The 23,707-nt window shown below is 42.1% G+C and overlaps 1 protein-coding gene across 1 annotated transcript in view; it reads right to left on the reverse strand.

The window, feature by feature from the left end:
* Positions 1-23,707, reverse strand: part of LOC121561504 (diacylglycerol kinase zeta) — a 46,606-nt gene that overhangs the window by 9,739 nt on the left and 13,160 nt on the right. The window contains 20 exon segments of the mRNA XM_045218446.1: positions 821-934; positions 3,257-3,358; positions 5,286-5,482; positions 6,187-6,227; positions 9,164-9,233; positions 11,361-11,405; positions 12,467-12,546; positions 16,708-16,749; positions 16,752-16,807; positions 20,303-20,409; positions 20,411-20,446; positions 20,449-20,505; positions 20,651-20,762; positions 20,907-20,980; positions 21,353-21,415; positions 21,599-21,654; positions 21,837-21,915; positions 22,485-22,616; positions 22,618-22,626; positions 23,307-23,420. Coding sequence (XP_045074381.1) covers positions 821-934; positions 3,257-3,358; positions 5,286-5,482; positions 6,187-6,227; positions 9,164-9,233; positions 11,361-11,405; positions 12,467-12,546; positions 16,708-16,749; positions 16,752-16,807; positions 20,303-20,409; positions 20,411-20,446; positions 20,449-20,505; positions 20,651-20,762; positions 20,907-20,980; positions 21,353-21,415; positions 21,599-21,654; positions 21,837-21,915; positions 22,485-22,616; positions 22,618-22,626; positions 23,307-23,420 — 1,586 coding nt within the window.

The raw sequence follows: 23,707 nt of genomic DNA on the forward strand, positions 1-23,707 counted from the left end.
ATACACTGTCATTTTCCCTCCTCTCTGGCTCCAATATAGGAAGGTAATATAAACAAAGCACAATCAGCACTAAAAACAAGTCCTACAAACCATTCTCAGTTCATAAACACTTAATAAGAATGAATTACATTATGAAAGCAAAAACAAAAATATGTTGTTTTGATGTGTTTGCTCATGAAAAAAAACAGCATTTCACTGCTTGTCATTTCAGTTTCATGAGACTCAAGGAGGTGAACCATAACACTTTTCTGAAATGATGGACCATGACAAATACGTACAACACCACTGTGAAGAATGCATTTCCTTGCAAAAACTGGAATGGTATGGTGCTTTAATGACCTAGTGACACTGCAGACTATTTCATGGAACAATTCCTGGCCTAAGTAGATTTGTACGCCTACATGGAACCATACTCTAACAGTGTCACAGGCAAGACCCTTTTCTAATGTCCGACCCCTTCCTATTCAGTCCAGGCGAGCGTGACAGTGGCTACGGGAGGCTACACTGGTTCTGTCCGATAATGAGGGTTGGCTAAATCTTCCCCAGCCTCATTTTACTCCTGAGCATATCACACCCTGCCAGGGATATGGCCATGGCTTAAAACTGTCTGGCACCCGGACTAATGGAAGTTAAACACTGTGTTTAAATCCCTCTTACAATGGTGTAATGGCTAGCTGCATTGTTTGCATCTCTACGTGAAGTAGTGTCAAGGAAAGCAGTGTGTTACAAGAACAAAATCAAAGCTGTAATATGTGATTTGGGAGATTGGCGGCTGCCTCTGTCGGGGCGCCACCCCTGTGCTTTTAGTCTCTCTTCTCACCTGGTGAGGGCTGGCTTACTGGACCTGAGGGAGTCGCTGTGTGCCAGTGCCTCCACCACCGAACTGTCACTGGAGATTCGCTTCCTTTGAGTGGTCTTCTGGAGGTCCATGATCCTGTGAGAGAGAAATAGAGAGAGAGAGATAGACAGAAAAGAGGGAGAGAGAGAGAAAGAGAGAGATACAGTATGTATAAGAAATGATGAGGTTCGAGATGGCCTAGAAGGGGTGACACATTGTATACATTATGGAAAGACAGAGTAGTGAGAGTACTGTATCTATTCCCACTGGGTCCTGAAGCGCGGTAAACATTTAAGCCTTTTCTTGTTATAAAATAAAGCAAGTGTACATCAGAGGTGGCCACTGTATATATAACAATAAAGTATGTTTATATTGCTGGGGGATCTAGTGCAAATACAAAAAGGTACACACTGTACAGATGAACCCATTTGGAAGATGGAAACCAGAACATTTCCACCATTGGGAGCAGAGTGCATAAGCAAAAGAGAGAACTTGTGTATATGAGACAGAATTATAGAATGATGGGGTCTAAAGAACGAATAAGGTTGGATATAGAAGCAAGAGAAATGTTAATGGTAAAACGTTGCAGTTAATGAAGACACTAATATGCAATAGAAATGTTCCTGTCATCCAGCACCTACAGTACTTGCTTTTAAGCTTATTTTCCCAATTAGGTCAAAAGAGGGGAGGGTGTTAATTAAGTAATTGTTAATACAACCAATAATAGCTAATTATAACATTCTAGTTTGATTTAATATCTTTTTATATTCCATTGTAACTGAAGAGCGGCAACAAAAGAGCAGAAGTGCTGTTGCGGATCATTATTTAATCACTTGGGGTCTTGTTGTGGAGTGTAATGATCCGAAACATGTTGTGGTGCTGGGTCTGTCAGTCTACCACCAACCTGCTCCATCTCTCCCACATTCATCACATTAGTCTGTCTGACTTCCAACCAGGACCAGAGGCAAGGGGAACAAAGAGCATACACTCAGCATACAGGAAATGTGTCTGTAATGGTAAAAGACTGTGCAAAAGCTGTTAAAAATTGTTGATGGGTAAAATATTTTGGAATATAGATGTAGGGATGCTGTTCAGATCAATTGGGGAAAGTCAGCAACTCACTAAAATAGTGAAGGGCAGGACTTGAACCAGGGAAGTGCAGAGCCTAGAAAATGTAGAGTTTCTCAGGAGTGAACAGTCTGCACTTCTAATTGAGATGTGCATAGCTGCATACACATTGTCTGTTCAATCGGATTGGTGATTTATGAAATATTGATAATATGAGAAACAAAGATGATCAAAGCCTGACATCTAAATTAGGAAGACTGTTTTCCAAAGATCTAAAGCTGACATCTTTAACTAATAAAGATCCACAGCAGGACTAGTGTGTATTTCCAGGACTATGGAAGCACTAAAACAAAGCATACAAAATCACAGCTATTCATTGTGACAGAGGAAGCAACAATATTATTTGAGAGCGTCATGACTCATGAATGTGTGTTTAGTGATCTAATTGCTCTTACTATAGATCCGACCCAGACATAAAACTCATCGATCCCCCAAACCCTAAACCTAACCTAGGCTAACCCCATGCTCAGCCGGCCACTTCCCCATGTCTCGTTCCGAGCCCAACCCACTCTCTGGCTGCCTGCTCATAGAGATAAAAACATTATTGAAAAGAGTTAGACAGCTATGGCCCAAAAAACAACAAACAAACATCTTTATGGAGACAAATCCTGCTTTGACAAGACTATAGCGTCAAATGTAAAATGGATCATCAGATTGGGAGTGAGCACCTCTCACCCCAATCTCAGTTGTGATGTTCTATTGTGGGCATGTCTGATTTTCTCCATTTCATAAGTGAAATAGAATCTTGATTCTAAGGAAGGTGGGAGTGAAACATAAGCAGTGAGGCAGATTGTACTGTATTCATTCCCATTCCGGGGGGAATGCTGGGTTTTTGCTCATCACCTCCCACATTCATCCTCCTCCACCTATTCCAACCCACACAATCAACTTTGCATTTTAAATAAAACCAATTGCCCTGGCAACACACACATGGGTGCAGAAGCATCTATTTTCAAATGATCCAAATGTTATATTTTGAGGAAAATAAAGCAACACAGTACACACTTTGCTGTTAAAATGCACTCTGCTGGTGTAAACCTTATTTTCCATGAGCTTGAATGTGTTCCACCCACAAAGATCTTGGACTAGTATCTTACTAGAGGCTTCAGTCAAGAACACAAAACCCCCCTGCTACATCCAAGTAAAACTCAAAGGAATCTTATATGGCTATAGGGGGAGACACGTCCATGGGCAGAGTAAGACAATCTTGGGAGGACAAGATAAGTTAAGAACTTTGCAGGAGAGTGAGAGAAAAGGAGGGGTGAACAGGAAGGAAGGTCAGATCGATACCTCTTCCTGACAGGAAAGGGGAAGCCGGAGTGAGAGGAGAAGAAGTGGGATGTCTTGTGTCTGACGTCCATGGCCTCGCTGTCTGAGTGTGGGCTGGTGGGACTGACGGTAAGAGGACAGGGTAGAGGAGTGGATGGAGGAAAAGAGGGCAGAAGGAAGGGCAGACGGGAGGAAGGAGAGAGAACAGGAACAATTCAGGGGTGTTTTACTTCAATAACATGCCCAAAAAATGTTGCACTTTTCTTTTTATATACATTTAAACTGATCTGTGATTAGGGAAAGGATGACAAAGAAGCCGGGAATCTTCAGAGCCAGCAGCAGGAATAGTTAATAAATGGTACAAGATCAGTTAAGCCAATGAATTGGTTCTGAAAAAAATGATGTTTATGCTAGTATGCAAATAATGTAACAGTTAGGATGCGCATCGTCTTAAATTTCCTTTGATGATTTGATACATTGCCAAGAGTCTAAGGTGGCATTCATCTATGACAAATTGCCTCCAACACAGTGCTGCTATCCCCCCCCCTCCCCTTCCTAAAAAACTCAGCCTGTCTTTCTAGACTACAGGGATCCAAAATGGCCTTTTATTAGGAATTCTATTTCAAGCCCTGGCCAGCAGCATGAGAGAACATGGCAAAAATAATGTGGCCTCTACTTTGAAAGCATCAAAAGATAGACATGCCAATAGACCACAGAGGGAGAAGAGAGGGAGAGGCTACACTCCCCCACACGCCCTCAGAGATAGTCCCACCATGTTTACTTTGGAGGGGGAATGTGTGGGTCGGGTTAGGATCTGCCTCTGCCATGTTTGAACTCCATGAACCTGTTGCCACACCTCGTCTTCATTAAACTCTCCTTAAATCCCTAAATGGATGGGGGACAGGGTCCTGAGCTAAAGTGTAGAGAAGAGAGACTTCCACTAAGGTGAAGTTACTGTAGAACAGTAACAATCTACTGAATAACTTGGTTGACCTGTGCATTACTTATGTCATTCACAAAGGCTACAAAATGTGGAAGGAGATTTACTGTGGAGAAATTACGGAAAGTTTTATCACATGGACAGACATCCTTCTTGTAAAAAATATTAACATGCAGTACCTCCTGAGTGAAGCACAGTGGTCTAAGGCACGCATCGGTGCAACTGTGCCACTAGAGATACTGGTTCGCATTCTTTGCAGGGCCGCGACCGGAACATGGGCGGGTTGGCCGTCAAGGATGTAGCTCAGTTGATAGAGCATGGCGTTGCAACTTGTGGGTCGAGGGGAATATGTGATTCACTAACTGTAAGTCGTCTCTGGATAAGAGCGTCTGCTAAATGACTAAAATGTAAATGTATGGAGTAGTGGAGCTGCATGTATTTTCCAAACTGTTAGCAATGTAGGGAACACTTTGTATTGTTCAGCCATGAACAGACAATGGCTGGGCTTCTTTCTTTGTTAAGTTGAGAGGCTTACAGTAACAGTATTTCAACCTGGATCTTCTCCCCTGTTGACACAGTTATGTGCTATGAGGTGGAGGGTTTCTAATGTCACTCTGAATTCAGGTGAGTATGGCCCTTCTCCTTCCTAGGGTGATTATGAAGACAGCCCAGTGGTTAGAACTTAAATGATTAATAGATTTAAATGGGTGGGGGTTAATGGGCGAGCATGGCCTCTGCATTCTATGCCTCAGTAATAATTCAGCAGGGCAAAATCAGCACGGTCCCGTGAGGAGCGTACAGTTTTATTGTGTTATAGCATGCATGTCCAAACACAGACTCAACCCACGGTTTACTCAGCCTTTATTTTAGTGTCCTGGACCTGGGGCATGCCAGTCGGATTATTACTACACTATTTCAGCCTGTCAAAAACAGCACCGCTGGAAACCACTTTAAAACAGACTGTTTTCACAGAAAATGACCTGGAATCTATTCACTGTTATAACCCCCATAAAGCTCCAATGGAGCTGCCCCATCCTTTATCTAGTGCACTAAACTGATCTCCAACAGAAATTCCCATTAGAAGCTGTGAGCAGCAGCTGCTTCTCTTACCTGGGACCCGGTGAGGGGGGAGGAGAAGAGGAGGAGGATGGGAAGGCAAACTTGCGAGATGCCTCCGCGAATTCACCAGAAGAATCAACCAGATCAGGCATCCCTGGTGAGGTGCTCACCGTCTCCGTGACGACCAGCTCCGGGTCCAGGATGAAGAGCTCGTCTTGGGATATCTCAGTCACATAGTTTAGGTGTTCCTGTTATGGAGAGAGAAACCATAATCACTTATGTACAGATCATAATGGCCATTGAACATGTTACTTGTTTATTTTGCTTTTGTTATAGGTGTTCCATTACTCTGCATAATCAATGTATTCAGTGGTGTAAACTACTTAAGTAAAAAATACTTTAAAGTACTACTTAAATAGTTTTTTTGGGGTATCTGTACTTTACTATTTATATTTTGTCAACTTTTCCTTTTACTCCACTACATTCCTAAAGAAAATAATGTACTTTTTACTCCATACATTTTCTCTGACACTTAAAAGTACTCGTTACATTTTGAATGCTTAGCAGGACAGGAAAATGGTCCAATTCATGCACTTATCAAGAGAAAATCCCTGGTCATCCCTACTGCCTCTGATCTGGCGGACTCACTAAACACAAATGCTTTGTTTTGTAAATTATGTGTGAGTGTTGGAGTGTGCTACTGTCTTTCAGTAAATAAATAAAAAACTATAAAAGTATGCCGTCTGGTTTGCTTAATAAGGAATTTCAAACTATTTATACATTTACTTTTGATACTTAAGTATATTTAAAACGAAATACTTATTTTACTGGGTGACTCACTTTTACTTGAGTCATTTCTATTAAGGTATCTTTACTTTTACTGAAGTATGACAATTGGGTACTTTTCCATCACTGAACGTATTATATATAAATATAAATGGCACACACTCACCTGAGCACGATCAATTCTGTAAAATCGATCTGCAGTTGTGGCTAGAAGGAAAACAAGAAGGAAAAATCTATTTATAAATAGTATGAGATTTATAGAGAGTAAATAATATGAACATAGGCTTGTACACAACCTCACAAAACACACACACACACACACACACACACACACACACACGCACAGTGTTCTAATGAGGCCAGAGAGGGCTGGGAACTGTGCAGGAGCTTAATCAAAGCGTTGACCTGATTAAACCAGCTCCGAAGCACACCGTGCCTTTGCCACATGTTGTTAAATGAAGGAAAAGATGGATAACCTGTATAATAAACAGAACAAGTAGGAGCAAAGGGCCACATAATTGGCCCAGTGACTTGGGGACATTACAAGGAGAGTCAAAGGGTTGTGGTAGTGGGTGTAATTCTAGATGAGACGAAATTAGAAAGATTTACTAAACATGTCATTAGACAATGACCGCTGGACAAACCCTACTGCAAATCAAGGAAGTTATGAGAAACCCATTGACTTTTCAAAAGACGCATTCAGTTTACAGGGTGTTGGGGGACTGTACCGAACATCTCACACTGTTGCCAGCCAACTAGCTACAAACAGATTCACAGGAGACAGGATATGATCATATATATAATAATAATATAATATGCCATTTAGCAGACGTTTTATCCAAAGCGACTTACAGTCATGCATGCATACATTTTTGTGTATGGGTGGTCCGGGGATCGAACCCACTACCCTGACGTTACAAGCGCCGTATTTATATGTAAATATAATTGTATGTGCTCTTCAAAGGAAAATCAAACACACTCTTTTGAGATTCATGAGTATGGACAATACTACATCTCAGCGTAGAAACTTAGAGGAAGTAGTGAGTGAAAAAAAAACTTTACTTTCTACAGATGATCATTTCCATCCAGTCAGCAGAAATTCCACTAAACTAACTCTGTCTCCCCTCTCCCCTCCATCCACCCCCAGCCCTGTTCTGTTGGACTGTACCAGTAATTAAGCTTCACGCTGCTAGTCTGTCTGAGGAAGTGGGAAAGAGCTCTTCCCTAGCCCAGTGGGAGCAGAATCAAAGGAGGTGTGCGCTGGAATTAAGGAGATGTGCAACGCTTCTTCCCCTACATCTAAGATGCCAAGAAAAAGACCCCTCTGTCTTCCATAGATGCTGCAAATTGAATTTCTGCCAGCTTCACTGAGCAGAATAATCCAACTCTTATTTTTTAATAAACTGTATGCTTAAGAATATCACACAGACAAGCATGAAGTTTGCCCAGAAGATTCCTTTAGTTTCTTAAGGTCTTTAAGGGCAGGTGTGTGTACTGTATGTTTCTCAGCTTCTCCTACATATCCAGATGTTTTTTCTTCCACCTTATCATAATGTATCAAAAAGTATGATGTGGTTCTCCCGTCGTACTAATTAAATCATCAGTCAAATCAGAACGCAGCTGGAATTCACTTGCTATGCTTCTAATCAAGAATTAGCCATGCTGTTTTGTGGAGAGAGAAACATTTATAATTTCTCCACACGAGACCTTTACAACAGTCTTTTTTTTGGACTGAGCCTTTAAGATCTGGGCTGCTTTATTACCCGTGAATAGAAGCTAATCTGTGCTGGATTTCAACGGAGCAGCTATGGGATTTAATTAAGCTTTGAAAAGCTACAGAACATTTGGCTGGAGATTCTAACACCCTCCTTTCTCTACCAACTATCACTAGTTAGTAAGTGAATTAACTTAGCATTCAAAACAATGATACCCTTCAGAGATCAGCTATCATATCAGTCTAGTGTGAGGAGATGGAAGATTGTGAGTTTCACTGCTGGTGGAGTGACTGATGAGCAGCAAGAGTACATCATATATGTAAACTGTGTTATGCATAGCAATGTATAGCTATTCCTAGCAATGCACATAACATAACATGTAATTCATAATACTGTCAGTGGAATAAACAATGCCTTGATAAAACTGGATATATGTAAGGGGCCATAGATTCATAAGAGACATGCAGAATCACTGACATTCTTACAGTACTACAGATTATTTACAGAAATATTATAAACCGTATGCTTAAGAAGATCTCACAGACAAGCATGAAGTCTGCCTAGAATATTCATTTTCTGCTATGCAACAGAGAGCAGAAACATTCAAAGCAAATCAGTGACATTATTATCGAGTTGATTTCTGTATCTTTGCACCAGAGCTGTTGATCTAAATGAATGTTAATGTGGAGCTCGGTTTAATTGAATTGGCAGATCCTATTTCACACAGAAACACAGCACAGCTGCGTTAAATTATGTTCTGTAGGTTGCTCTACCTATCTTCAATTCTTCTAAACAATAATCTAAAACAAATGTTTAAATTATCCTCAAAACTTGTGTTTTGAACATTTTAGAACTCAATTTATGCTGTGTATATTTGCTTGTAATGTAAATGTCAATCCTTATCCTGCAGAAGAATGGCACTGATGCGCTAACCGTAAAGGTCCTAAAATGGCACTGATGCGCTAATCGTAAGGTCCTAAAATGGCACTGATGCGCTAATCGTAAGGTCCTAAAATGGCACTGATGCGCTAATGCGTAAGGTCCTAAAAATGGCACTGATGCGCTAATCGTAAGGTCCTAAAATGGCACTGATGCGCTAATCGTAAGGTCCTAAAATGGCACTGATGCGCTAATCGTAAGGTCCTAAAATGGCACTGATGCGCTAATCGTAAGGTCCTAAAATGGCACTGTTCTATCATATTATGTCTACCTTGACAAAACATGAAATTCTATGGTGAATGAACCAAGAAAACAGTGACCTGTAAGAGTCAGAAGCTCCCACTTGCAATGATCAGATTATATGAAGCGCTCTCTCTTCAGCGTTGAAGATAGACAGGGGGACTAAAAGAGGAGGCACAAGAGGAATACTACACTGTATGAAAGTGTAAGGAATAAATAGCAGCGCTCCTTATAAGAAGTGGTACTTACAGTCCAAGAAGCACCACTTGGCGAAAAGCTTCTGCGAGGAAAGGGTCTTTGATTTAGCTCCATCATCCTCCTGAGAAAGAAATGGGACCAATGAGATTAGTTCCACAACAGCCTGCTCTATACACGAAACATAAATGAGACTGGAAGGGCTTGACTCTGTTTTGTCCAACTTACTGGTCCATTGAAAACGGAGGACTCAAATAATAAAAACCTTTTCTGCTGGATGTAGGGCAAGATTTAAAAGGCCCTGAGTCTTGTGTTCAGACATAGGCTTTTTGAAAAGAAAGTACTTTTCTGGGCAGTGAGTTCACTGAAAGGGCCCAGCATATTAACCCCCCTACTCTTTCTATACAGTTCCATGAGTTTAGGAGGGCAGGTGTTTTTCCCCCATGTGAGCCTCAGTCACAGAATCCTTGGACCAAAGACCTTACAATCCCTTCTTTGGTCACTGTTCCTGTGCATTGGCTGAACTGTACTTAATCCAAGCTTTTCCAAAGGTACCATAGTCCAGTGACCTTATGCAATAGAGATACATTGACATAATCCTCTTCAGAACTTGATCTTGAAGGTAAGTCGATGTTTAAAGGAAAATGGGCTGAGGCAAGTCACAAAAAGGAAATTTGTCTATTCAATGTTCAGACTGAAACAGACCTGTTGGAGTGTGACGACAACAACAGAAGTCATTTCTAGGGCCATGAGTTTCTCCTGACCAGCATGCCTTGGCCCGGAAAACTCCAGGCCCTAGTTATAGGCTAAAACTAGGGCTGAGGGTTTTTCCTGATCAGTTTAACTGTGGTCAGGAAAACCTACTACTGATTTCCCATCTAAAGGTAAACTTGACCAGTCCATCTAACTTCCAAGGGGATCAGGAGGATAGCAGTGTACAGAATGTTACATGATGCATGCACTAAGGAACTATGCTGAAAGAGCATGCTTAGCTTAGGGCACAAATACTGGATACCACCTACAAGAAAAACACACACCCACACAAACAAAGAAAATCGTGTACACAAGGTAGCCAATCTAATCAACACCAGACTTTTCTGGGTCTCGAACAGGGAACCCAAAACATGCAACCACCAAACGAGACAGTATCAACTAGTCCACTAACTAGTCTAGGTCATAGTGCTCGCTTATACTCAGCAAAAGTATTACTAATTGTAATAACATAGCCAAAGCAACCTTAACTGCAGCAGTTTCTTAAACATTGGATGCTTGCTGCATACAAAAATCACAGGCAAACATATTCCTGATTACACTCACAATCACAAACACACAACACTAAAGTACACATACAAACACATCTAAACCATGCTTAGGGGCACCGAGGAACAAGGAGAAAAACTCTTCCCAGAGGAACAAATTTGGGTTGGTTTGATAGGGGAACAGGGCCACTACAGAAAGACAAGAGGAAAAGAGTCTCCCTGAGTACAGCCTTTATTATCCAGCCACTCACATTATGCAGCTGGTTTGGCTAAGCTGTGGATGGGGATATAAAAGGTGGGCCAGGGTAGCTGGGAGGAGTGTGTGGTTATCACTGGAGACAGACAGTCTCAGCATCTACCTCGCACCTCTCGCTCTCTGGGTATGCAGAGCCGTCTCTTAGAGCTTGTGGTGAAATCACTTTGTAAAAAAGCACTAGATATTCGAATATTGATGCAACACACCCTTTGACTGACTGCACAGTTTATTTGATTTTAAGCCAACAAGGAACTACTGGATGTGAGAAGTATATTTGTGCTCTAGATTATTTTCTTGGAGACAAAAAAAAGAAATGGAAGAGTTGATCAAACACACAATTCCAAGTAAACACCTAATGAAACTATGAGAATTGTGGCTGCAGCGCTGTCTTTGTACTGTATGTGTTTTACGGTTATGCACAGGGAGGGACAGGTTTGACAAGTGTTTTCTTCAGATTTAAGCATCACATACTCAAACAGTGTGTCCTCATAAAAATAACATGGTTATAAAAGGCCTCATCCTTGTTTTTGAATTAGATTATATTTTATGGTTATTAGTTTGCTTCGTCTGTGTTTGTTCCGTCTGTGAAAAGTCGCTCCGGGTAAGAAGCGTCTGCTAAATGACTAAATTGTAAATGTAATCGTGATCTAAAAGTCGTTTTTGATAAGGGGAATGTTTCCTTTTCAGACTTGTTCCTTTCCATGCCCAGACTCATGTCCTGTCTCGTTTTACCAACCTGGAGCACCAGTCGTTTGAAGGAGGGATGAATGGAGATGAAGTCCTGTGGAATAGCCCCAAAAACACTGTAATCCCACAAATGGAGACTCTCCTTCCTGTCTAATGCCCCTGCCCAAAGTAAATCACCACATGCGGATAGGAAAATAAACATCTCGTCTTGAAGTTACTATAATGACTGGTTTTGGATTGCATTATGGGTTGAATGTAGTGGGAGAAACATTTCCCCTCAATTTATGCCGTCTTGCTGTATGCTATGAGTCCTACTTACCAATAATACATGTCTTTGGGAGTAATATATAATGAAAGTGGATGATTACACATATTACAGAAGCAATTACCATTCTGCAACAGTATTTTAGTCATCATGCCTCCATTAGTGGCAGACAAAATCAAAATATAATTTAAGCCTTTTCTTATGACATGAGCTGATGAAAACAGCAACAAGACAACATATTGTTTGAGAATCCCAAATAAGGGACAGCCATTGAGGGATAGTGGTTAAAAAATAAGGAGATATATAAATGATTGCAAAGCAGTGATGCCGTTAATTGGCAACACATTTCATGCACTATTTATTTCAATGGGTTTTGAACCAAAAGGGACAGCGATGGGGCTAGAGGGGCAAAGATGTCATGTTTTGGCAAAATCTCAGTCTACCCCCATTCACAAACAACCACACATGCAATCCTTTCCCATCCTAAAGACAGGTTAGGGGCTTGTCTGTCGAGATGAGCCATCATATACCAGCCTGCGAGTAATTGCTCTTGACATCAGCAAGTTCCCTCCTCTTTCTAACCTCCTCTCTTCCTTCATCTCTTGCATTCTCACAAATTCATCACAATGCTTTCCCAATCCTCCCATGGTATTAGCTCAGTCCTACCCCCTCTGTCTTCTTCTACTCTCTGCCTGTATTGTCCTCCATCACAGACATTTCTGAGTCCTCCCTTAGTATTAGTTACCTCACAGCCACTGTCTTCATATGCTCTCTGCCTCTCATGTCCTCCATCCCTTCTGTCCTTCTTTTACCCAGAGTTCCATCCCCTCATCAACCCACACTCTCTCCTCTGTCCCCTTCTCGGCCCCCCTTCTTCCTTCATTTCTCACCTCTTGGAGCCTCTCGATGTGGGAGCGGCATGTTTCCAGGTCACTGTCTCCCGGGACAACGATGAGGCCCAGTGGGATAGCTGTGGGGAAAGATGATGAGACAACATAACATTTAACAACATGCTGTTAAACACTGCTGCAAGCATGAAACCATTCCTACAGCTAGGTCCACAGGTAGCTCATAGACACAAGCTACAAGACACAGACTAACTGATTGTGTCCATTTATCAACTCGAACCAGAAAGGTTTGGGGGGGAAGTTCATTTTGTTGGCAATAGATCAAGGATATATTTAGACTTGGGCTTCCTGGATGCCTTGTATTTCATAGAGTGCCACGCAAAGTCCAATGCACTTAGTGAACTCAAACCCCCCTTTGAAACGGCTGTCAAAGTAGGTGAAGTGTGTAAACCAAATAGCAATACAAAACAATAACAGAGGAAGAATTCTCTAAATGTGATGTCTGCAAGAGGAAAAACTGTCTGGGACATGTTTGTCATTAGTTCCAATGCCCATTGATTTGTGCTAGACAAAGACAGGCAATTAGGCCTAAAGTACAACTGGGCAGCAGGTGAGAAAGCAGATACACTGTGTATCAGTGAGTGCATCAAAACCACATTATGTGATCATGAAAGTCCAGGCCATTCACAGGGCCTTCTTTTGCGGTCAGAACAGAACAGAAGTGAATGACTCGTGGACTATCAGGCTGAGATTTGTGAATTGAAAAAGTGGCTCTCTGAGGAGCAGCAAGTTTCACAGGCGGAGAGAGAGAAAAGCAGGCAGATTTCTCCACTGAGGAATGTGCTGTTGCCTAGCAACCTTGGAACAGTCTGTCTCTAATTCAATTCAGCTTCTTTCTCTTCTTTTTTTTTCTTTCTCTTTTGCTGTCCTCACTCTGCAACAGCATAGTTGTCTAAGCTCTTTATAGGTGTCAGGCAACTGAGACAACTGCCTGACTGGTAGCAGCCACATGCTATATCTTTGGATCAGAGACGAGAGAATAGAGTTTTAACCTCAGCTATGACAGCTAACATCACTTGTACCTCAAGATCCATGTGAAACATCAGGGACCGAACTTGATTCAGTGTTAGCCAGAGGGAGTCTGAGTGTGATATCTAGAATGAACTAAACAATGTGCAAATCACAGAATGATTGTTCACTTTCATGTGTTCGCTCCCATTTACATCTATGAGTAGCCTATCAAAAACAGCCTTGGAATTCTCCTTTGTATGTCAGCAAGCATGAGGGTGCATTAGGTACAAAGTATGTTATTGGACCACTGTATGACAGTTTAATATGGACATTGAGTTTATATATACACAATCAGTTAAAATTTACTTCCAGGTTTAAAAGCATATCTTTTTTCTTTTAGTTGCATGTTCGACATCTAGTGGTGGAAAACAAAGAATAAACTACTTTCAGCATTCCGTGAACCGAATGGTAGGTACTGTTAGAAACTGTTGGACCTCCACCAATTATGCCTGAGTATCAAAACCTACAGGGAGATTTTATGTCCGGTATTATAATTGCTAGCCTATACGCATCCGGAAATCTTGCGAGCTACATTCTATTCACTACACGAATTCCACAGCGGTCATCAGGATGGTAATACGAGGCTATATAATTGCAAAAGTTCAGTAAGAACCTAATACATTCATCTTACTTTCTTATTTCACATACTTCTTTGGAGATATCCAACAACAAGGTCGGTCCATAGCAGCTGTGTTTTGTTTCATCAGAGACAAAAACAGCATCACTTGCATTTCCCAGTTACATAACTTGGGGCCAGTAATTGTTGCAGTTTTGTTTGGAGAGGATAATCATATACAACATCAAGGACAACAGCCTTCACAAGTCCAGCCCAAACAAATGCTGCCCACTGTTTTTTGAGACGAAACAAACAAACATTGTTTTTGGGAGGAGAGCATTAACTAATAGTCTGGGACACTGTCTGGAATAGTAGGTTTGTGCATGAGGATACGAATGTGATAACAATTAAGAGTGGGGGGTGGCTCTAGCTGTGTTATGGGAGGTTATTACCGTGTCTTCCTAGCACACAGGTGCTGCAGGAGGCTGTAAAACACAGAACCACTGACAGAGCCCCTCTGGGGCCCCAGGGCATCCATTAGAGACAGTAATGGACAGCTACCTCATTATCGCCTCACAGTCACACACTTGATATCTAGCCAAAGTCACATGCAGGGAGGCCCACACTGCATGATAAACTCATAGCAATCGAGTGGCCTGACGGGGATTGGAGAAGGGTATCAGGGTGGACAGATAGCAAAACCTGGAGCCAATGTCCGCCCCCTCCTCCCTCTCAAGGAGGAGCCAGAAAGAGAGAAAATGAAAGAGTTCCATCTCTGTGGGGTTTCTACTAAGTACCATATAAATCAAAAAGGGACTTCCTTTCCCTTTGTAATTAGTGAGGCTAGTTAGGGCGATCAAGAGCCTGGTGTGTTCTTCCACATTACATTTATTTGTGCTAACCTATGTTTGACAGTGACAGAGTCTATGTAGTCGGCTGTGTAGATTTAAAGTCCATGTTAGCATTTCACCCACGGAGAAGTAATATCAACACTCTTGTTGACAGTACACCAAGGGGCCGATTCAGACTTAGGAAATGTATGCCTTTCCTGTGCATGCCTTTCCTACGCACTTCTCAGTAGTTGGTATTCAGACTTACCTTATGCAGGTGCATAACTGGCTTTGCAGGAAAGGTTCCCTTCGCACGCTGAATACATTTAATTAAACTGCTGGAAACCATCCCACTTGCTAGCCAACCGTTTTTCTCGTGGAATTTTCATTCAGTAGGGTTTTCAGTACATCTATCCTAAGCCATCCCTTTAAATATAGTGTACCTTTTAGTTTGAATTTTGTCAACAGACTTACTAGAATATAAATATATGCATATCATCTGTTTCAGCACCGATTGGTAGATTTTAAAATAATCTGATCTTGTAGATTACTTAGATTTAGGAAAGTATTTATGAATCCCTAAAAAAACAGGGTTGGAGAACCTTTACGCACAAAATAAAGAAAACGGTAATTTGATTCATTCTGAAATTGCCACATTCAGGTTTCTTTCAACCCACGGTAACGTTGGAAGATTAGTGTACATAGAATTATAATAGGGAGAATAGTAGGCTATACCCTCTTCTATTGCCTGCACTAACCATGGAACTGTGTGACGACAGAGTATTGCGCCATACGTCAGGTTCAAATTGTTACGGCTTGGTCTCGCGCGCCGCTCCATAATGATTTAATTTGCCTTTTGTTACTAATGATCCTCACCAACAACCACACGGCCTTGATGGCGTTTACAGAGAAAGCAAATGAAGGTAATCAAAACAATGTAATTAAATAGAATGATAATGTAGACTATACTAACTGAAGGGAACTAAGAGTAAAATTGGCAGTTGAATATGTGTGGTTATTAGGCCTACTGATGGTCGATACTGATAGTGGATAATATTTAACATGATGGAAATAATTAAGACATTAGAGCGTGCCCATCCCTGCAAGTTAAAAGGCCGTATAATTTAAATTCTGTATAATGCCACAGCATTTCATCAACTTTACTGTGGGAAAGTTGATATGATTCATTTTGTGTATGACTGGTTTCACATTTGTCTCCAGCGATTATAAGGTAAAATAGTTCTAAAACAAGTGTCATTTACAATTCCCTTATCCAAACAGATTAATCATTTACCTAGCTCTTATCAAGTTGTCAATTACAGTGCATGGAGAATGGTATTATTTATATTGGAAAAAATTAAGTAGATGCTTTTTCCACTTGGAACCGTAGAACCGTATTCATGGTTTCCTCCCGTGTAGGTGTTGGAATTATTAGGGAATTAAGTCAAGGTCAGAATATGCCGTATCTGTAGACACACCTCAGCCTCACCTTAATTTATTCAATCTCCACCCCAAACAAATAGCAGGTGAATAGCATGCTATTCTCATGCTCAAATTCAAGGTCAGAATACATGTAGAGAGAGCAAGTGCATAAAAAAGGGAATTACACTATTAACTCAGGTTGGAATCAGCCCCTAAAATGGTACAAGGACATATGTAGTATATCTACTACAGAGTTCTACATCACTGAAAAACACCTCTGGCTCTCAGTAACATTCCTGCATGAAGCAGTACTCAAGGGCCTGCTGCATTCCTCCTTGAACAGGCTGGCTGACACCTGAGGGATGATGAAGTTACAGTGCATTAGACAGAGATGGAATACTCACAGGCTTCTTTGAGTTTCTCCTTGTCGTAATGCAGGGCCTCTAGTCGTGCATGCTAATACGGTTCACCCGGATCCTTAACCTCTCCGGGAAGGGCTGCTGGCTGAGGAAGACAACAGAAATATAGTCAGTTGGGTATCATCTCTCAAAAATTGGAATTACACTGAACAAAAATATAAAACGCAACATGCAACAATTTCAAAGATTTTATTGAGTTACAGTTCATATAAGGAAATCAGTCAATTGAAATAAATGTATTAGGCCTGAATCTATGGATTTCACATGACTGGGAATACAGATATGCATCTGTTGTTCACAGATACCTTTATAAAAAAAAAGTATGGGCGTGGTCAGAAAACCAGTCAGTACGGTGTGACCACCACATCATTTTACATTTACATTTTAGTCATTTAGCAGACGCTCTTAACCAGAGCGACTTACAGAGCAATTAGGGTTAAGTGCCTTGCTCAAGGGCACATTAACGTTATTTAGCAGACGCCTTAGCCAGAGCGACTCACAAATTGGTTGCGTTCACCCTATAGCCAGTGGGATAACCCTTTACAATTTGGGGGGGTTAGAAGGAATACTTTATCCTATCCCAGGTATTCCTTAAAGAGGTGGGGCAGGACCACATGCCTCATGCAGTGCGACACATCTCCTTCGCATAGAATTGATCAGGCTGTTGATTGTGGCCTGTGGAATGTTGTCCGACACCTCTTCAATGGCTGTGCGCAGTTGCTGGATATTGGTGGGAACTGGAACACACTGTTGTACACGTCGATCCAGAGCATGCTCCATAGGTGACATGTCTGTTGAGTAAGCAGGCCATGGAAGAACTGGGACATTTTCAGCTTCCAGGAATTGTGTACAGATCCGTGCGACATGGGACAGTGCATTATCAGGCTGAAACATGAGGTGATGGTGGTGGATGAATGGCACGACAATGGGCCTCAGGATCTGTGAACGGTATCTCTGTGCATTCAAATTGCCATCAATAAAATGCAATTGTCTTTGTTGTGCGTAGCTTATGCCTTCCCATACCAGAACCCCACCGCCACCACGGGGCACTCTGTTCACAACATTGACATCAGCAAACCGCTCGCCCACACATCGCCATACACATATACCAATGGGGGCGGCGCACAATTGGCCCAGTCGTCAGGGTAGGGAGGGAATGGCCGGCAGGGGAGGTAGCTCAGTTGGTAGGCAGTCGGCAACGAGGTGGGTTCGATTCCCATGGGGTATGAAAATTAAAAGAATAATGTGAATGTAAGTCGCTCTGGATAAGAGCGTCTGCTAAATGACGTAAATGTAAATGTAAAATACACGCTTACGCTGTCTACCATCTGCCCGGTACAGTTGAAACCGGGATTCATCTGTGAATTGCACACTTCTCTACCATGCCAGTGGCCATTGAAGGTGAGCATTTGCCCACTGAAGTCGGTTACAATGCCGAACTGCAGTCAGGTCAAGACCCTGGTCAGGACGACGAGCACGTAGATGAGCTTCCCTGAGACGGTTTCTGAAAGTTTGTGCAGAAATTATTTGGTTGTGGAAACCCACAATTTCATCAGCTGTCCGGGTGGCTGGTCTCAGACGATCCCGCAGATGAAGAAGCCGGATGTGGAGGTCCTGGGCTGGTGTGGTTACACGTGGTCTGTGGTTGTGAGGCCGGTTGGACTTACTGCCAAATTCTCTAAAATCACGTTGGAGGTGGCTATGGTAGAGAAATGAAAATTAAATTATCTGGTAACAGCTCTGATGGACATTCCTGCCATCAGCTTGCCAATTGCATGTTCCTCAAAACTTGAGATACCTGTGGCATTGGGTTGTGTGACAAAACTGCACATGTTAGAGTGGCCTTTTATTGTCCCCAGCACAAGGTGCACCTGTGTAATGATCATGCTGTTTAATCAGCTTCTTGATCTGCCACACCTGTCAGGTGGATGGATTATTATGGCAAAGGAAAAATGCTCACTAACAGGGACGTAAACAAATGTGTGCACAACATTTTAGAAATAAGCTTTTTGTGCATATGGAAAATTTCTGGGATATTTTATTTCAGCTCATGAAACATGGGACCAACACTTTACATGTTGCGTTTATATTTTTTTTCAGTGTACATATTTGTAGGAACAAACAACCAAAGCATGTCAAATTGACACATAACAAATATTATTCATAACCTATGCTTGATTTCAGTACACCATTATACTGTATAGTATCCGTTACTTTCCTTATTAATTTCTAACTAGTTGGGAGTTGGAATCATCTCGGCTGAGAGGTAAAAAAAAAAAATTAACGAAAGACTGTCACCCGGGAAGAGCATTAATGCAAGCTGATGACAGGGGATCAACCTCTAACCACAACAATCTGACAACCTGGGCTCACATGCACAGCAACCTGAGAGAAGCCCAAGGTGTTCAACGCAGCTTTCCCCCTTCTGTTTGTCATTGTGATGGCTTCTAGGATGATTATATATATATATATTCATGAAAAAAGTTGTGATCTGTGATCTGTTCGCAGTGTGTGGGAGACCCAAAAACAATGTTGTGACTATAGCTTACCATTCTATTCAAGGACAATAGACACCTGACAACAACACATGTTGTATTTGTTCCTTACTGGAGTATGTTGGAAAACAGTTGGGAGAACAGTTTGATCTAATGTTGGGGTATGATCTCAAACGATGTAAGAAGTGTAGAAGTGAATACAGCTGGGTTGTTTGTTTGAATTCCAGGCTCATTTGCATCTTATCATTCTTACTTTCTGTCCAAATGCCTGGTGTTTTGCTTCACAGAAGGTTGGGCCATTCTAACCAACTTTGCAAAAAGGAAGAATGGTATCATGAATAAGGTTTGGATGACCACAACTTAATCTCAGCTAAACAGGCTTCTGTAAACACAATCATTGAATTAGTCCCCCCTGGACATTTCAATCCTTTAAATGGAGGATTCATAATTCCCCCTGCCAGCAAGTCAATACATTGTCGCGAGACTCACAGTAGAATCAACAAAGTATGAAATTAGCAAAAACCTTACAACAGGATTTAAAAAGATAATGCAATTACCATGAAAGTAAATAGGGCTGTTCATTCTGATAACACATCTTCAATTTTCAGCCTGTAGACAGACAGACTGATATGACTAAGATGACTGATAGAGAGAAAAGGAAGATGGTTGCAAAGCCATGATGACTTTGATGAATGTTGTTGAATGTCTTTTTTGTTTGTTTTCCCTCATTGGCTTGGATTATTTTACATGCACAAGTCTTTGTCAGCACTTCAGCCTCCCCCTGCAAATGAATCCCACCTTGTCTGGCCTGTCAGTCTCCCCACACCTGCGTGCCACTTAAATCACACAGCAAGAAATTGAAGAGCGACCTTGGCTCGGTCGAGGGACACTCGAATGCATTACAATAACTTCCAACTTCCCAAGCACCGCATGACAACAGAGGCAACCTACCGACAGTGCAAAGATTAAACAAAGTACTGCATAGAAAGTCACCATAGTTGGATTGATGTTCGGAGTCTGACTGGACCCATTCTGGTCTCTTTTTATAAACTCAGTTGTAAATAAGCGTTCCCTGTATTACTTACTCGTTGAGCAGCGGTATAGAAGTCCTCCTCTTGGCCTTTTGCACCATGTTGGCTTGGTTCCTCAGGGAGATACGGATGGTGGAGGGGGCTAGCTTGCATGGCTCCCCCATCTACCTGCATGGGGATGGACTTGTAGGTGGTGAGGGGGTCACCTCTCTGCACTGGTTCAGCCGCTCACCATGACCTCCGACCTGCAGTGTTGCCTATAACACCAGGGGAGGACGAGACGGTCATCCATCAGAGCAAGGCTATGACTAGGAGAAATGTAAAGAAACTGACTCATCCATTTCATTAATCTACTAACTTGTGTTCTAACACATAGACAAATTCAAGTTGATAGGTGAATACCAGAGAGGTCATGGTGAAGCCGATAACTTCAATGCAGCCGTCGTCGTGCCGTTGTGGCTCAAAGTCATGGTGCTCGCTTGGGTTGCCCCATGGCATGGTACCAGCACAGTATCTAGTACACACACACACACACACGCATTATTATGTGCCTAACTTGGCCTACAGCCTACATTACAACAGTGACAAAATGGTAACATGTCATATATAACCCCTTTTCTCATTGAGGAACATAGTCAGAGTAGCTGTGGCTGCTAACCTGGGAATGTTGAGGAACACCAGACACTGCAGCTTCAGATCCTGAACCTTTGAGGTGAGGTCGGTGCCGTCGCACTAATGAGAGGAGACAGACAGGTGACTCCATTACTGTACACATACGGACTCAGATCATTCCGGAAGAGTTCTCACATGTTCCCTTTAAAGATGTACCCTTTGAAAGGTGCCACATTCCTGACTGACTGACTGAGAAGAAGAACACATTTTTGAGTCTAATGAGATGTACAGGGTAGGTTGTAAGGATCACAAGCTCAGAATGGAGCCCAGGCTCTCAAACTGGGGTCAATTTCTATTTCTGAGGAACTATCTTTACTATGAAGTGGGGAAATTCCTGTTAACGTATTTAGATTTGAACTTGAACCCTTTGTGGAATGACGTCACACAATCTGAGCTGCAGCCAAGGTCCATGTAATGGTCAGTAGAACTCACCACGACCTTGATGTGTTTGGCTAGGTCTTTGGAGCTGCCCATGAAGAAGTCTGAGAAGGCCGTCTGGTTAGAAGGAACACCAGAGAATCAAACTTGTAGATGATCAATACAAAATAATGACACAACTAAAGCTATGGCCAAATACCACAATTACTATCACTAATAATGGTAAAAGTGATGATACTGTGAGAAAATATGAATGTATTAGTTATTTTCTCTTGTTTAGGAAAACACAACTGTACCCACCCCTGCATAGAACATCTTGTTCCGAAAGCGGCTGTTGAATTTCTCAGGGTTGGCCTCTGAGGGAGCGTTGGTTATAGAAAGCATGATAGGGAGTGAGTAATGTGACACAATGACAGAGTAGATACACACAACATAATTTGTTACTATCGATGTGAGCCGTCTATGGAAAGCAGAGATTTATCGCCAACAATGACATTACATGGGTAGTCAACGTTAATAGATCAATCTGAAATACAACCTCGAGACTCGTGGAATTCTAGTGTCACGTGTGCATCGAAGCCGAGGCTGAAGTAGTTGTTGAAGACGTCGAGGGGGAGCTGTGGAAAAGAAACCCGTACAGAAATGTGTTAATCCCAGATGCAATATCACCAAACATCAGAAATCACAATGTAAAATGTTGACATTTCAACACAAAACCGGAGTATGCTGCTGAGCCCAACTCCATCCTCAGTCCTATGGTCTTAGTGCCCCAGACTACCATCACTGCCATAAAACATTTTTGAATAATAATACATCATGTTTGAGGTCGCAGAGCAGGATTGTGCTTCTAGTTGATAATCTCTCTCTTTACTTTTAGAACTAACTAACCATTAAATAATGTAAAGGTCACTGAGGTATTTTGGTGTGTGATCAGCCATGACCCTGTTTACAATAAACAAATTATATTGTGACATTGTAGAGAGAGGTTAATCTTCTGGGGCTCAATGAAAACTCATCACAGTCAGAAACCTGATTTACGATGTTATTACCAACACACCGTCTGATAGGTCAAGTGCTAGCACTAAGTTAACATTTGATCAATCCTCATTCTCTGCATCACCCATCCACACACACCACACCGTCTACAGTACAGGATCTGGGAGGAGGGGTGAGAGGGTTTGTTCACCTTGTCTGTCTGTTGCTCATCCCTCTCCTCTGCCCCAGCATCCTGGTTGGGCTCCACTATTAGATTCCACCGGTCGAGCTGGACGATGTTCCCATCCTCGACATGAGACAGGATCTTAGACACCGGCTCATCTTGTGTAACCCTGGAGAGGGAGGGATAGAGAAGGTTCAACGCCAAGAGATTTAACACAGTGCATTGTAGAAAGTAGCTAGTTCCTCCTGAGATATATCAATTCTTCAAGATATTTTTCAAGAAATAATAAGGGGATTGTCATGATTCTGGTGCACCTGCATTGTCCAACGACTATGGAAAAGCATATCTTTGAGGGTATTCACTGAGTGTACAAAACACTAGGAACACCTGCTCTTTCCATGACATAGACTGACCAGGTGAATCCAGGTGAAAGCTATGATCCCTTATTGATGTCACTTGTTAAATCCACTTCAATCAGTGTAGATGAAGGGAGGAGACAGTTTAAAGAAGGATTTTTAAGCCTTGAGACAATTGAGACATGGATTGTGTATGTGTGCCATTCAGAGGGCACACATTGACCGGTTTGAGTGTGTCAAGAACTGCAACGCTGCTGTTTTTTTACGCTCAACAGTTTCCGGTGTGTATCAAGAATGGTCCACCACCCAAAGGACATCCAGCCAACTTGACACAACTGTGGGAAGCATTGGTGTCAACATGGGCCAGCATCCCTGTGGAAGCTTTCGACACCTTGTAGAGTCCATGCCCCGACCGTATTGAGGCTGTTCTGAGGGCAAAGGGGGTGTTCCTAATGTTTTGTACACTCAGTGTAAATATTGTCCAGATACTCACACCACCCCAGTTGAGGGTCCTGGCCAGGTCGTTGCCTGTCCCCAGAGGCAGGATGGATACTGCAGGCTGGGGGTTCAGCTGGAGCTGGTCCAGAGCAGACAGGATCCAGCCCACCTACACACAGACCATACAACAGTCATGTTATCAATACATCATGTGATGTGCCCTTCAACACCATGTCTAACATTGTTATTGTCTTTACTTGAGGAATAAATGTTTGAACAGCTTAACAAACTGTACCTGCAGCATAGTGTGTGTTGCTGTTCAATCATTTAGATAACCATCAAAGTTCAGGGCTTAGATCACTAAGATGGGGTCAAATGCCTTTAAGGGCAAACGCCAGACACTGTGTGCTGTTATTTTAATGATCACAAAGTAAAGTTTGCTGCTAAAATAGTTCA

The sequence above is a fragment of the Coregonus clupeaformis genome, unplaced genomic scaffold, assembly GCF_020615455.1.
Source record: "Coregonus clupeaformis isolate EN_2021a unplaced genomic scaffold, ASM2061545v1 scaf1589, whole genome shotgun sequence".
Lineage (NCBI taxonomy): Eukaryota > Metazoa > Chordata > Actinopteri > Salmoniformes > Salmonidae > Coregonus > Coregonus clupeaformis.